This window comes from Carassius gibelio, chromosome B14 (genome assembly GCF_023724105.1).
Source record: "Carassius gibelio isolate Cgi1373 ecotype wild population from Czech Republic chromosome B14, carGib1.2-hapl.c, whole genome shotgun sequence".
NCBI lineage: Eukaryota > Metazoa > Chordata > Actinopteri > Cypriniformes > Cyprinidae > Carassius > Carassius gibelio.
Genome location: NC_068409.1, coordinates 28,697,376 through 28,713,408, shown reverse-complemented (window position 1 = coordinate 28,713,408; position 16,033 = coordinate 28,697,376). Strand labels below are relative to the sequence as shown.

The 16,033-nt window shown below is 37.3% G+C and overlaps 1 protein-coding gene across 1 annotated transcript; it reads left to right on the top strand.

Moving 5' to 3' along the window:
• The first annotated feature begins 437 nt into the window (after window positions 1-437).
• Window positions 438-7,255, top strand: LOC127971166 (dihydropteridine reductase). The gene is made up of 7 exons (XM_052574007.1): window positions 438-596; window positions 792-884; window positions 1,614-1,710; window positions 2,204-2,344; window positions 4,805-4,913; window positions 5,560-5,643; window positions 6,655-7,255. The coding sequence occupies exons 1-7, from the start codon at window positions 510-512 to the stop codon at window positions 6,755-6,757; spliced, it is 714 nt and encodes a 237-aa protein (XP_052429967.1). The 5' UTR covers window positions 438-509; the 3' UTR covers window positions 6,758-7,255.
• The last annotated feature ends 8,778 nt before the right edge of the window (window positions 7,256-16,033 follow it).

Here is a 16,033-nt window from a genome sequence, read left to right as displayed (position 1 = left end):
GAAATAGCATCATATGACCCCTTTAATATAGCTATGTTTTAGGCTATTTTTTATTTATTTTTTTTTTTTTTTTTTTTTTTTTCAGGTGTCAGGATGAGGGAAGTGAATTTGTTCTTCTGGGTAATAATGGTGAAGTGTTCAAAAGATAAGACAAAAAATTCATGGGAATCAAAAGTGTGACAAGTAGGACCTTAGTAGGTAGACTACAGGGTGTTTCTAATGCGAGGTGATGTGAATCAGCAAAAGCTTTTTTTTTTTTTTTTTTACTTAACTTTTCGTTATAATTGTTGAGGCCTGATTAAGCTTCATCTTTTCTCAAATTGGCTTTCATTTTCTGTAGAGTTTAGGGCGGAATGCCGGATTGAACCAATCATAAGCTGCTACACAATCGAGTGTGTATCCCACCCTCTTTCTTTCTCTCTCTCTCTCTCTCTCTCTCTCTCTCTCTCTCTCTGCGCTGAGAGTATACTCATCATCTTTGCTGGAGCGTCTCACAGCGGAGAAAAGCCATGGCAGCTGCGAACCGTGTCCTTGTTTACGGAGGAAAAGGAGCTCTCGGCTCGGCATGTGTGCATTATTTTAAGTCAAAAGGCTGGGTGAGTAGAAACGCGTCTTTATTATGATTTTGTAGAAGCCGAGTCACCGTGAGTTGCCGAGTGTGTGGAAACTGACACCTGTTGATGCGACTGCGACTGGACTTTGCTTTCGCATTATTATACTTGCAGGTTTATTTCAATTGCATGTATTTATAACTTGAAGCATAGCTAAAACGTGTTTCTCTTATGTTAAAGTGGGTTGCCAGTATTGACATCGTAGCGAACGAAGAAGCGGACGCAAACGTCCTGGTGAAGCTCTGCGAATCGTTCACCGATCAAGCCGCTCAGGTGGGTGGAGCCAAAGCCCTGACGTCACCACGCCGTGTGTCTGTCAGCACAAAGGGCTTATTAAATTGCTGTCTGGTTGTCAATTACTTTCCATTTACACTGCCAAAGTAATTTCCCGTCTTGCCATCACATCCCCATTGTTCTGGAGAAGCAATCTTTTCTCATTATTGGCCTTATTGTGTCTGCCATTGACTTTAGATGCTGTTAATAATAGTCTCAGTAATATGGCACCTATCGAAATTGTCCTCCTTATGCCACAGCATTGTGTCTCTCGTCTTTTAATAATGTACCACTATTATGCTTTCACACTTGAAATTGTTAACCCTGGGTCATTATTAACCTTCCTCATCACTCCTCTTATAACACTTGCTCTGCTTTTGTATTCATTGGTCATGGCATGAATTTATCTGTTACTTTAATAAGCACATAAATATTTCATGAGGTATTTACTGAGACAGATTATGATTGGTTGTCAGTTTCAAAACAACTTGCTGCAGCATTCTATCACCTCATTATTTAACTCTGGATCATGACCCTAGGGGTTTCTGAACATCCCCTTTCAAAATGACAAGAGTGAACTGAGGGTCCAAATTGGCCTTGTCGTGTGTAGAGTCTATTTTGCATTATTAGGTTTGCAATTGCACTGTTGTTTTCAGTAAGCTGTAACTAATTACTATTTAAACAGAGCCTAGTAGAATATCGTCTTATCAATAAAGTGATTTGATGCAGGTGACATCGCATGTAGCCAAACTGCTGGGGGAACACAAGGTCGACGCCATTGTTTGTGTAGCAGGAGGATGGGCCGGAGGAAACTGTAGCTCAAAAGGTATGTGAACCTATTTGACACCCCAGACAGAGTTTGCAGACTTTCTTTTTGTAATTTTAAACGTATTTTTTAATTGAAATTATTTGTATTTGTATTTTTTTTCTTTTTTTTCTGTTGAACATGGTAAAATGTGTTGAAGAGATCTGAGAGTACAGCACTCTTATTATTGGTAGCTGAAAGCATTATCAATTTAGCTAAAAAAACAAACAAAAAAATGTATTACATTTATAGATTTGTCAAATTTTATGAATATCAAAGTAAGAGGGTGTCATTTTTTATAGATTGCCTGCTTATTTGATATTCCACTTTACTCAAGGGAAGCTAATAAAGATACATTTATAATCCATTTAGTGAGACCTACATGTCTGCTGCATACAGTATTTGGGATGCATTTTCTCTCCTAGGTTATTTTTTTAATAGTATATTTCGATTAGTTAATATTGTTGGTTTTACTGGAATAATATAAACTTTTCCTCTCTCTGACTCATTTTAGACTTGTATAAGAACTCTGATATGATGTGGAAACAGAGTGTCTGGACCTCTACCATTTCTAGTCATCTTGCATCGCTCCATCTGAAGCCAGGAGGCCTGCTGACCCTCTCTGGTGCAAAGGCCTCACTAGAAGGCACTCCAGGTACAGTAGAAGCATCCATCCCTATTCTCCTGAGATGTGCTGTCTACTGGAAAACACACTGTAAATGTATTTTCAGCACAGGTTTACCTGAAGACTCTTCAAATTGAATGTTACTTGTGTGAAGGTGCATTTATACCCCCAGAGCGGCTAACTGATTTTATGTACTAGGAAAATACTTTAGTCATGAGTTTTTCCCTTAGGTGGGTATAGACAGTAATAGTGTTCATTTATAACAACAAAGCTTTTTCCACTACTGTTGAAAGTGTATATACTTTTGAATTGGCTGTCACTTCCATTGCACTTGATTAGTTTCATGTATTGCCTCAGATCCCAAATCTTTTCATAGCCTCAGATGTGAAATGTTCGAATCATGTCATTATGTCTTTAGTGACAAAACTCAATAAAGCACACAACAGAGGTCGCCTCCAGCCAATTCAAAACCTCCAGCATCAGCAGACTGCTCTCATTGGCTGAGGGGCCAGGGAGGGAGCGAATGAGTCAGCAGGTTTTTTGGAGACGGGAACACATGTGGACTGTGTTTAGGACTTTGTATTCCTTACCCACACAGAACTGATTTAGACAGGAAATGCCCTGCAGCGAGGTACGCTGCTTTGATATTAAATGAAGGGAACCTCTAGTTGGAGTGTTTGATGTATCTTGTTCAAAGAGACAGGAGCAAGCTCTGGTGAACGTTTCTGATAGGGCTGTCAGCTCTTACAGCCGTACATGATCAGTATCATGTGCTAGTCACACCACAAGCTGAAAACTGGTACTCTGATGACGGGGAGGTAAGACAGCTGTTATGATAAATATGGTTAAGTAGATAACTGAGTAATTAAGTAATGTTGCATTTCCTGTTCATATATTGTAATTTGGAATTTTGTCAAAAAAAACATTTAATTACAAAGCAAAAACATGCAAAAACGAAAACTACAATTACATACAATAAAGAATTAAAAGAAACAACATCCTAGTAGTAAAACACATTCTAAATAAAAATGGGAAATTGTTAATAATAATAAATTCATATATCCCACCAAAACCCTCAGAATATGTAATGTTGCATTATAAATTATTTTAAGATTAATTTATTTTTTGTTATAATCTAAGTTTTAACCATGCATTTAACTTAAATAAATATATATTATACCATATAAAATGCACAGTATATTATAAAGCATAAATCTGCGCTGAGCCGAGATAGTTGCAAAGTCCTGGTTTGCAAGTTCAGTCTGGAAATCAGACATACCAAAGAGATGTTAAGCCAAATCCTGAGGAATGGAGCATGTGATTAAAATTGTGGCCCACAAAGTTCACTCAGTCATGAGGGGTCATGCAGTATGGCTGGAACGATCAAAAAACACTGGATTCTCATGTTTTAAAGAATATTAAAAAGAAAAAAAATATGGAGCTTCTCCACCCCTCTTTCTTATTGGCTCTGTGGGTTTAACGGGTGTTTTTTGGAACAGCTATCATGCGTTTTGGGTTTGAGCCTGAAAAATAGATTTTGAAAAAAGTAGCATTTACTCCTTTATTACATCAAACATGCTGGTTATATATTCCAGATGCCAAGCCAACAAACATCTAGAGAGGGGGAGCTGGAAAGACAAGCACATTTTAAACAAACATTACTTTCAAAATATCCGGAGTATTCCCAATAAAACCCCATCATGAAGTTAAACTATTTGTTTATCTTTAGTATTTAAAAGGGATTGTATCATTAATTAATTAATTGTTTCCCCTGTGGTTTGATTATAGTGTAATACCAAAAATAATTTTCGTTATTTTATTGCAGAAAGAATAGAAAACATAATACAAAATGTGTTTGTATGAGGATTTATCCCTTCATTTTACAGTTTTCTTTCCCCCATCCACTGTCTAGAATCCTACGTAAATAGTTCTAACAATAAGTAAAAATAAATTTATTTTACATCAAAACGTAAAATGCCACTGGTATAGAGAGTGAGGAAAAATTTTAAATAATAGTTAACTCTTCACCCTCTCATTGAGCCTTACAATAAAAAAAAATTTTTTGCTGTTCCTCAAAGATTTCTGTGTAGGCGCCCTGTATAAAGTTTGAGTTTAAGTATCAAAGTACATTGGAAAATCAAAAGTAATTTCTAAATAAATTAGTATTTCTGCATACAGAGCTTCACTTGTGAGAAAATATACTCTGACTGTGTGGGTGGAATCAAATTCAATTAGCTTATTTTGTATTGCAAAATCCATTTTATTCTTTGCTTGAGGCATCCAACCAAATGATTATTGACCAAACCTCAAAGCAACAGCTGTTGCCTGTGAGACATTGTTAGGCAGATTGTGTAGTTGGCACGCTCTCAAGTGCTGTGAGCGCATGCATTGTGTCCCATAGTCTGCTTTATGGAGCAGGAGCTGCAGCACTCAACCTGTGAAGAGGGCTCTGTGCTCCATTCACTTCTTTATGCTTCTCTCTGGATGCAGGTATGGTTGGGTACGGTATGGCCAAGGCTGCAGTCCATCAGCTCTGTAAGAGTCTGGCTGGCGAGAACAGCGGCCTTCCATCTGGAGCTGGAGCTGTGGCCATTCTTCCGTAAGAACATCTGTCAATCTATCATAGCTGTCTAGGATTCTTTTCACAGTTCAAAATACTCAAAACCTTAATATTTTTTTATATTATAAATGTCTTTACTGTCACTGTTTTACAATAAAAGTAAAAAAAAAACGTTCTCTAAAAGTTTGAACAGTCAGTGTTATTATTAACCAGCGTTATTGGTACATGAACGTCAACAGAAACAGGCATTTGTACCTCACTTCACTTCCATAACATGACACATTACACAAAGAAACAGGAGATTTAACCATAAAAAAGGTTTAAAACTTAAGATCCAGGGCATTTTTTTTCTTTTTCTTTTTTTTTTTCTTTGAAATAACAAAATGTTCTCAATAACACCAGAAATGTGCAGGAAGGAAGGAAATAGGGTCAGTTTTGAGACCTATATTTTTGTATTCATTAATCTGTGTTGTAGATATGTAATATATTAAAGAATTGCCTCTGCAGTCATTTGTACTGTTAGTGACCTGCGTGGTACACATTTGACTGCTGTCTGTTCGCATTAACTGAACATGTGGGGTGTGAGTTTTTTCAAAAGGCCATATTAGTCTAAGCTGTTGCCTCAGGCTCTGTTCCACGGTCTCATCTTCCACTGAGATAACAACATTATGACATCATCCTCCAGGGTTACCTTGGATACACCAATGAACAGGAAATTCATGCCTGACGCAGATTTTGGGAGCTGGACACCGCTGGAATACATTGCAGAGTGAGTGCATGTTTCCTATGTCAACTGAGCATATTTCATTGTGCTGATAATATCATAAACCGCAGGTTTGACCTATTAAAAAGAAAATAGAAGTCTCAACAATTGGATTAATCAGAAAGTTGCAATTTCTCAACTGTAGAGGGCAGTAATGTTCTTTCAAAAGACACCTGATGTCTGCAGGATGCTATTTGGGGATGATCTGAATATTATGAAATATACATTAATCCAAAATCCATTGTTATTAATTATTTCACATAGGTCTCATGTTAGAATTATCGCTATCCCAGATTTGCGTTCAACAGAAAATCTGACTTTCGGATCATCAAAATGTTTTAAATCGGGTCTTAAAAAGCATCTTCAAATGTTACGTTTGATTTGATTCAGTAATATTAACCAAAAAAGCCACAGGCAACTGTAAAAGCCTCTTAGAAGCAAACATGAATGATTGAATTACATCCGAATTTAAGTGAATAATGTCAAGCATCAACCCAAGAACAGACCTCTTAGAGAAGCGCATGCATTTATATTCAGCGGAATTGATATTAACACAAATGCCACTCAGAATGATTCTACCTGTTTAGAGGTTTAGCACTGTGAGCGATTGTACTTTTTTAGCGCATCTCTGTGCTTCGCTCGGATGTGGCCAGTCTGGCCAAATCTCTTCTGCCAGTCAGCACAGATTAGGACGAGGATTTGATGCAACTCCATAATCCCAGAGGAGCCACAGCAAACCCTGATGGATTAGAGACCCACATGAGTGAAACAGGAGAATAAATAGTCTTTGAGTTCGAGGTAATTAATGTGTATTCTCACTTCGGTTGCTTACAGTGGACTAAAACATCTTCAGTTTCTCCCGAATGTTCCAGAGTAGACAAGGCTTGTCGTTCGGTTCTTATTTTCCTCTCTCTCCGTCTCCCTCCTCCCATCTGTGTTCTCATTATCTAGCTCTCTCTCCGCCACCATCATTTTACACCTGTCTCTCAATCCCCCTCTCTCTTTCTGTCTCTCCAGAACCTTCTACAGCTGGGCCACTGGGTCAGGCCGGCCAGCCTCAGGCAGCCTCATACAGCTGGTGACTACTGGGGGGAAAACCGAGGCCTCGGCTGCCCAGTAAAGAGGGAACAGAGAAAAAATGGAAAAACAAAAAGATGAAGAGTGGAGGAGAGGAGGAGAGGAGAGCGATGTTTACCAATGTACTGTGCAGCAGAGGAGAGAGAGGTCATACAGAACGCTGATGGAAAATGAGAGATAGAGTAATTTCTATCATCCAGTCTCACTGGAAATACACAGTACAGTATCTCTGAATGGGCCAAAGGATTCATTTACATGTTTAATGTTGTGTCAGTCTTTACATGAGAATACAGCCTAGATGATGAGTGTATGTCTGTGACTTTCTTCTCGACAACAAAAGGTGTGCCGCTGTCGTATGTGAAACGTACAGTCTTCTATTCAGAGAAGTGACCTTAGTTTGTGTTAGTGTGAGTGTGTGTGATTACTGGCTCTAATTTCATGTACGGATGCTGTTTCTTCAAAGTATTTTCTTCCCAGTGTGTCGTTGCTGCTGCTGTATGAGTATGGACCATACTTGCATAATAAAGACAAATTAAAACGATCATTATTAATGTCATTATTTGAAAACGTATTATTTGCAGGAATAGATTACCTAATTTCTGACATTTATACCCATGTCAGTTCAAGCCTACTGTATCTATGCTGTTATTTTGTTTGAAACTGGCTTATCATGTTTGTTGCAAAGGAGAATCAATGTTGCTTTTGCATTGATGATATAAACAGCGGCACATGAGGTGAGAATCTAAACACAATCATAATTAAGATTTCTAAACTGCAGAGGAGGGGACAAATGATCAAATGACATCTTAAATTTAATGAAGTGACTTTTAATGTTAGTTTTGTTTATGCAAATCTAGCATTTGAAGTCAGAATACTTAACACAAGAAGCCTTATGTGTTCTTTTTGGTTTGAAAATCTTTCATGTTATCCTTTATATGATATTAGGCATATCTTATATAATGGAAACTATTAATGAAAAAAATTATAATTCTGTTTTTCTTTTATCTCAGAGATGACATAGCCTACCATTAGCCAATTAGCCTGCTAGCTTCCGTACAACTGATTGAAAAACACAAGCAGAAATTGTATTTTGATTTTTTTTTTTTTTCAAGGACTGAAGAAGAAGAAAAACTCCTTTGTGTTCCATGAACAAAAAATGAACAGCATATAGATTTCCAGACAACTTTGTGAAAATAATAAAATAATTATACTATGAGGTCATCTGTTCCTTCAATAGATATTAGTTCTACCAGATGTACAATGTAGTAGGTCAAATTAAGCTCACAGTAATATAAAAAAGGCTTTTGTCTTTCCTCATTAATTTATTTTCTGCTGGTTATTTGAACAAATAGTTTCTAATGGTTTGTATTCAGTCAGGATGTGCTGAGGACAAGGTTTGTCTTGTATCTTGTCTTGTTTTGTTTTGTCTGACTGGTGGTTTCTCTTGGCTGTGCTGGGTTTTGTTGGCTAAATCTCTTTCTCTCCCTGCAGTTGTTGTTGTTCTGTCTGATTGCCATGTGGAAGCCATTTTGTCTGGCATGCGTGGTGACTGTATAAATGAAGAGCTTACAGATGGAAGTGGTTAGTTCAGCCGTGGTAACTTGAGTGTGAGTGTGTGTGAGAGTAAATGATACAGGACAAACATTGTTTCTTCCAAATGTTTAGCATGCGCATTTTGGCTGGCACAGGGCATTTGTTTCTTACTCACAAATGTAAACTGAATTGTTTGGTGTTGTACAATTTACAATAATCACAAGGGAACGTTCACCTCTTGTACAGTGTTTTCCACGACTTCAACTCTAGATGGCGCTAGTAAGCAACCGCGCTGACCTGGACAACAATCAACACGTTGAACTCTCTCTCTCTCTCTCTCCCTGCTTATATCCTTGTCAGTGTGCTTTAGATTGTCCTCTGTCTCACCCTTTTTGACTTTTTGTTGGTTTGCCCTTACGTTTTGAATGTCTCTACGGAATTCTGCATTGGTTTGAACTAAACCAGGCGTTCTGTATATTTGAACCAAACTGAAATAAGTGCATGGAGGTCAGAAACCACCAAAGGCAAAAGCTATAGCAGATATTTCAGCTAGAAAATGATAAAGCCTTTTTAATTAATGTTAAATATGAATCGGCTGGGTAAAAAGGCATATTAGATTGTTAATTTTAGCATGACCTGCTTCAAAGAGAGTCAATATCTATGAATGTCAACATGCTGAGCAGTTTTCAACAAATCAATAATTTCACAAGCAGTTATGTGGCTTGTTGGGAAATGATTGTCTATATACTCTACATAAGAGCTAGTTATGCATAAAAGGTTTTCATAGAAGCGGTACGTCTTTTTATGCTCAAGTGTCAATCAAATTACGTGACAGATTCTCTACAAGCGTGACATGCTATAAATGGACTGAAGTCCTCAGATAATATTGTAGAGTCTCTCTTGACAGTGCCTGAGAACTGCAGAATGGTTATCAATTATTGAAAAATGCAAAAACTTCATTTTTCGGGTGTTAACTTTAACCTACTCTGCTTTCTCAGCACTGTCAAAACCAAAACTCTTCAATGCCTTCGCTCTGTGTATATTTAAATGATTTATTTTATGAATATTACACCTTTCTGAGAGAATATTCAGTTTGTTTTGAGACAAAAGTTTACATAAAATGTGAATGAAGATAGAGACTTTGTTCCCCTGTCTTGTAACTTTGGATCCCCCCACAGTTAAGTGAGTAGAATTCACATTACATTTCGTAAATATGTGACTGTCATAATTACATTATAGCTGTAAATGTAAATTTTTTGACCACCCTTTGTACCCTCTCACCAAACTTACATTTTCCTGCAACAGACGCTTGGAAACAAGCGTGGGTAAGAAAAAGAAAAAAATTCCCATATTAGACAATCAGAATGATGAAATTTATATTTTAAGATTAAGAGAAAAAAAACTACCATACAGTTGCTTTAATATTAAAAACAATGATATCAGTGTTTTCATGTACAAAAATGTCTGAATTTTGAATGAATGAATGAATTTTCCCCTCTAAAGTGTTGTCAAATCAGCATGATCATGTAAAACATCAATAATTTTGTATCAAATCGTACTATTCATGTACAAAATTATATAAAAAGAAACAAAAGCATCCCCACAGTTTTTTAAGCAGTTTATAAGGTTCAGTCCTCCATTATTCATGCTAATTTATGCAATAGAATATAAGCCTAATGATATTTTTGAATATGTAAGTGTCTCTGTCAGAGGTAATGAGATATGCAGATAATGATATGCAAATTTGGTGAATTATTAAAGAGGCAAAGCTGAAGATTCATATTAGTTCCCATTTTATTTCAAATAAATATCTTTCTTAATCATTCCTTGCACCATTTTCGGTGGTAGTTTACGTTGCTAATTAATTATTAAGCCATTTATTGGAATATAAATTGTGTGAGCACTGTATATACTGGAGAAAGAGCAGAGCAACAGTCAATTACAGCTAAACTCTATGCTTTAGATACATTTTACATATACCTGCTTCCTATTCAAGTGCATGGCAGTTGTCTGGTTATTTTGAATGCATGTCAGATATGTAAAGTTGTGCATTTGAAGCCTTGTTATTTATTCAGTGTAAAGAGGAGTATTGTCAGATTACAGTTTAAGTGCCGTTATGGCATCTTATTGCAAGCCGGCCAACGTATCTTGTTTGAAACAAGATAATGGTTGGTCTCCAAGCAATTTCAGGAGTTATTTTATTCAAAACTACATAGTTATATTTTATGGTTTGATTCACTGTTGATTTATTCATCAGTCACACCAACACTCATGCAGTCATTCTCTGCATGTTAGTGCTCTGCTTCCCTCTCTTTTTCCTCACTCTCCGGTTCTCTTCTCTTCTTTGGATCTCGGTTTAACTCTGTCACTCTCTTTCTCTCCATCTCCCTCTATCTCTCTCCTCTTCCTGTGCCTCATTTGCAATGATTATGTTATCAGGGCAGCCAGGCAAAAGGGTGGAGCAACCATAATTTCAGCGCTGGATTAGGCTGAAATAACGAGGTCACCAAGTTACTGTTGCCTTGGCAACGGCACATCCAAGAACACAGGATGCCATTGCAAATCCAGGACCCAGGAAAATCTTTTTCCTCTGTCTTTGTCTTTTTTTTCTCTCCTTTTTTATTTTAGAAACAGCATTGTTTATCTTATAATGGACAATTTGGCTTTGACACAGAAAAATGAGAGACATTTAGAAATATTCAGATTTATGAATTAATGAGTTTATTAATTGTATCCTGGTACTGTATCATGAACTGCTCCTGTGCTGAGCATTCAGCATTGAGGCTGCGGTAAAATTATGAAAAAAAAAAAAGTTTATGCCTATTAACTGTAACAAAGTTCTATGGGGAAAAAAGGTGAGGGGAACAAAGTGACAAAATTAAGTCATGAACTCATCTACAATTTACCTAGACATTTAAAGAGGAGAATAGAATGTCCATTTTAATATCTGAAATCATAAAAAAAAAATGTTTTAGAAACAAATCCACTCATCCTGTCAGATTTTCAAATGTAATTAAGATAAGTTGAATCTTAATTACAATGTAATTGAAAAGACTAAATGATTTTGAAACCTATTTCAATGATCAAACTACCAGTTTTGTTTGCAGTAAAAAACAGAAAAGAAATAAGCCTGTTGCTCATGCCTCTTTCTCTCTCACATACACACTTATTTTCATCATATGTGTTTGCCTCCTTGATTTGTTTTTTTCTCTCTCTCTCTCTCTCTCTCCCGGTACTTTTTTTCTTCTTCTTCTTCTTATTTGTGCTCTTTCCATCTTTGGCAGACATCTGTGTTGCCATAGGACCGTGGCCAGACTCAAAAGGATGAGAAAATGAGAGAAAGATGTTGAGCTTATGATAATGATGATCAACTCATTTGCTTTATTGCATACTGAGTTTTTCTTTAAATAATGACAAATGTTATATGCTTCATTATATAATGACTTCCTTGTCTGATGGAATGAATTCTGCACACAACAAAATAACTTTGTGTGATGTTTTAAGTGGTTACACAACTCGTACATGTTGTTATATGATGAAGCGGTTCTCTTTGCGCTCCGATTGAGTGAAATGAGCGACTGTGAGGCTGTGATTGGCCAGGGGCAGGTTTAACAGGCTGGCTTTTACCCCCTGGAGTGTGGTACATGGTCCTAAGATGACCCCTGTCATGCGGTCTGTGCTCTCGGTGCCAAACCGGCATCAGTGCTGGTCATTGTGGCATGGCAGCAGAGAGAAATGACCACCACACTCATACTGGGCACTAATGAAAAACATTAAGATATATGTGACAGGAGAGGAAAACAAATGAGAGCTGGGCGAGAGATCGGAGAGAAGAGGAATTCTGGAAAAGGAGATACAGCAGGGGAACAAGCTGGAGGGATGGGGGGGGGGAGGTCAATGTTACTGTGACTGCACAGAAAAGCACAGAAAATCCCCGTAGGAATTTTTTGAAGGCTTAAATCCAAAAAGAAAGGGGGAAAAAAACAGCAAGGAAACCCATCTTAGACAACACAGATAGAAACTGTTTGGAGCTCTGATGCTGAAATCACTTTATGTGCTTATACAGTAATGTGGATGGTCACACCTCCCCTGTTCTACACACACACTTTTATGTGTTTGCTTGTGTTTTGAATGATAAAACAATGAATATGTTGTTCAGATATTATCGAATAGATAAGTATTGTCACACGGCATATGTTCATAGTTAGTGATGAACACCTGTGGTTACTCTGCTACACTGTGAAAAGTTTTTTTTTTTTTCTGGTTACATAAAATGTGCATCATGGGGGAGCATATAAATTAACTGATTTTATTTTTGAGTTCTTTTTTAACCTCATGAGCTTACTTTTGAAGGACTCTAAATTAACTTTGCTGGAAAAAAACTGTTCTGCTCCTTCCATCATCTGATTGATAGTCTCAAGCTGTGAAAGTCTTTTTAGCATATTCGTCATCATTGTGTTGCATTGCATTGTATACATATTTTTACCAAAAATAAAACTACGGAGCTATTATTGGGAGATTTACATTTTAATGTATGCACTTTATGAAAGTAGTCCTCTATACTGTTATAAAGATCTCAATGAATCACATTATACGCCATCAGAATTGTATCCTACTTTCTGGGCATATAAATATCAGCTCTGATATTTATATAATCAATTATTTTTAAGATATATCAATATTTATATCTTTAATTATGCAATCCATATCCTCTTACATCATACTATATGAGCCATGAAAGTCTGAAGTATTTAATAGAATATTCTATAAAGGTTCAATAAACACTTTCATATTGTCAATTAGCCTTTGATATGTCGGCCTTCAAAGGGTTAAGTGATTTAGTGAAACTAATTCAACCTAATAAATTACCTGGACCACAAAACCATTCATAATGGTCAATTTTTTGAAATCGGGATTTCTACATCATCTGAAACCTGAATAAGGCTGAGGATGCAAAAAAATTAAAAATTCACAATATTGAGAAAATTGGTTTTAAAGCCAAGTAATGCATAGACCTTAGTAATGCATATTCAAAAATTAAGTATTGATATATTTACGACAGGAAATTCACAAAATATCTTCATGGAACACGATCTTAATATCCTAATGATTTTCGGCATTAAAGAAAAATCGCTAATTTTGCCCCAAGAAACTTATTTTTGGCTATTGCTACAAATATATCTGTGCTACTTATGGCTGGTTTTGTGGTCCAGGGTCACATTTATGCATCTGGCACATGCTTTTATCCAAAGTTGCATTCAGAGTATACTGCACATTTTATCAGTTCACGCATTCATGGAAATCAAACCCATGACCTTGCCGTTTCTCACTGAATGCTCTTCTGTTTGAGCCTGAAGAATGTAGAAACAGATCTTTGAAGCAACAATTGCATGTTACCATTTATTTTTCAGTGTAGGGCATCTCTATGAACTTGAGCAAAATGACTTCATACATCCATTCAAAGTCACCTTGAGGCCAGTGAAAATCATTGTAAAGATGGCTCATAAAAGTGACACCAGAGAAATGCAATGCCGTCATTGGTTTGCAGATGCCACTCATTTTGTTATCTAATGCAATGACACGTCCAAGTGTCCAGATCCTCATTGTATAACATACTAACATGAACATCAGCTGCACATCAGATGCTGTTTTTCAGTCATAACTGCACTGCATCCAGATCAGGTCCAGTTCTGTGGACAGTCGTAATGTTCAGTAGAAGCAGACTGCTATCTTCCAACAACATTACTTCAGAATCTGCGAGAATGATAATCTCATCAGGGCTGCCGGGGTAATCTGCAATGTGTGTGTGTGTGTGTGTGTGAGTAATCTGTCGATACAAAGGGTTTTGTCTTTCTCTCACTCTCTCTCTGTATCTGAATGCCTGCAGCTCTGACCGCTGATGTTCATACAGTCATGCTGTCTGTGTTTGTGCTTGTGTGTATGTGCATTTCTTGTTGCAGAGTGGTTTTTCCTCATTTACTGTCTGCACTGCATCTGTTACATTTTATTTTACAGTATGCAGAAATAAGGCTGTGAATTACCGCCATTTTACCACGTTTTTACAGTTCAGAAGATACGTAGCATGCAAAGGATCTATTTCTACACTTTCTAAGAGAAAAAGGCTTCATTTATGTAACATACAGTAATGTATTTAAATTGATTCAGGCATGCTATGCAGTAAGTGCATTTATTTACACCAATTAATTTAGATGAAGCACATTTAAAATTGTTATAATTCAGAATAGAGGATTGTTTGTTAACTGGAGTTGTTTACGGTTGCCAAGCAACTTGGCACATATTTATCTGCATTATTATAACAATGCAGCTCATCCAATTAGAAATGAGAAAACTATCGATTTTATAATTCTAATTAAGACACTGCGAAAACTGTTTGTGCTTGACTGTATTTGTTGCTCTGCTCATCAGCGTGGTGAAAAAAGCTTTTCCACAAACTATTTTGGTTTTGTAAAGACAGCGGAAAACATATTGCCATCTAATTTATCTGTTGCTTGTCTCATTTTATCTTAAAAGATATTGTTGTCAGCTCAATCATCAGTGTCACATCTGGCAAATCAGGCGAACGGTATAACTTCAATCGAATACTTCTACTAGTCAGGTGAAACATCAAACCCTCAGATGTGAGTGAGATGCTAGTCATCAGGACCGCTTCTGAATCCACAGAGAGGTGGGAACGCGTGTCAACACATGCTAGTCATTTTCTGTTGTCTGGAATAGAAGGAATAATCATGACGCAGCTTTGGAGAACAAGACAGACAGGCTGAGAGAGAGAAGGTGCGCTTGTGTGTGTGTGTGTGTGTGTGTGTGTGTGTGTGTTCAGGTCTCCTGCTGAGGTGGAGTGTGGGTAAAATTCCACTCCCTCGTTCCAGCAACGTTCAGCCTGAGACTATTCCCTTGAGACTGGACTGTGTTTGCCCTAGAGCGACACACACACACACACACACATAGAAATCACAGCACATACTCACAAACAATATGATTGCATATTTTAAACAGACATTTGTCCATGTGGTTGAACAGTTGTCGTATATGGATGTCTGTGGGTGTTAAAATATATGCCATGGTTTACATGCTCATTTTGTGTGTGTGTGTCTGTGTGTGTGTGTGTGTGTGTGCATGCGTGTGTGTGTGTGTGTGTGTGTGTGATTCAGTCAGACTGTGAGGTTCAGGCAGGCTTCCTCTCTTATTAACTAACCTGCAGGGGGATGGGAAGCAAGCTTCAGGAGAGGAGAGGAAGTAGAGATGGGGGAGGGAATCGTTGTGTGTGTGTGTGTGTGTGTGTGTGTGTGTGTTGCTGGTTTTATAGATGTGTGTACTGTATTTGACATTCTTTCTCCCTCCCTCTTCCATATTCGCCATCAATAAAACTGGGTGTTTCCCAGTACAAAATGATGAAATCAAATCACAGGATACTGGGACAAAGTCATTTATCATGCTCGGAACAGATCAGCATGAGACTGCTGTGTTAGTTGATATGTAAGTGTTCATGAAGGGCCTCAACCCCATGACTGAAATTGTAAACAGATGTTCGATGATGGTGAAGATCTATGTAGACTTGGAGACTGGGCAGAGGGTGAGAGTGAGTTAGTGAGTGAAAATGTCGAGAGGGAAAAACTGTGTGCTGAAGACAGAAAGACAGGAGACTTCAATACCGAATCAATGCAATGCCAGTTGTTGGCATAGTTCAGTGGCGTAGTGGTAGAGAAAGATTTTTGCAGAAACAATAGCAGAAGGATTTTCAGGGTTTATAAAGTACCAAATCTGTAGC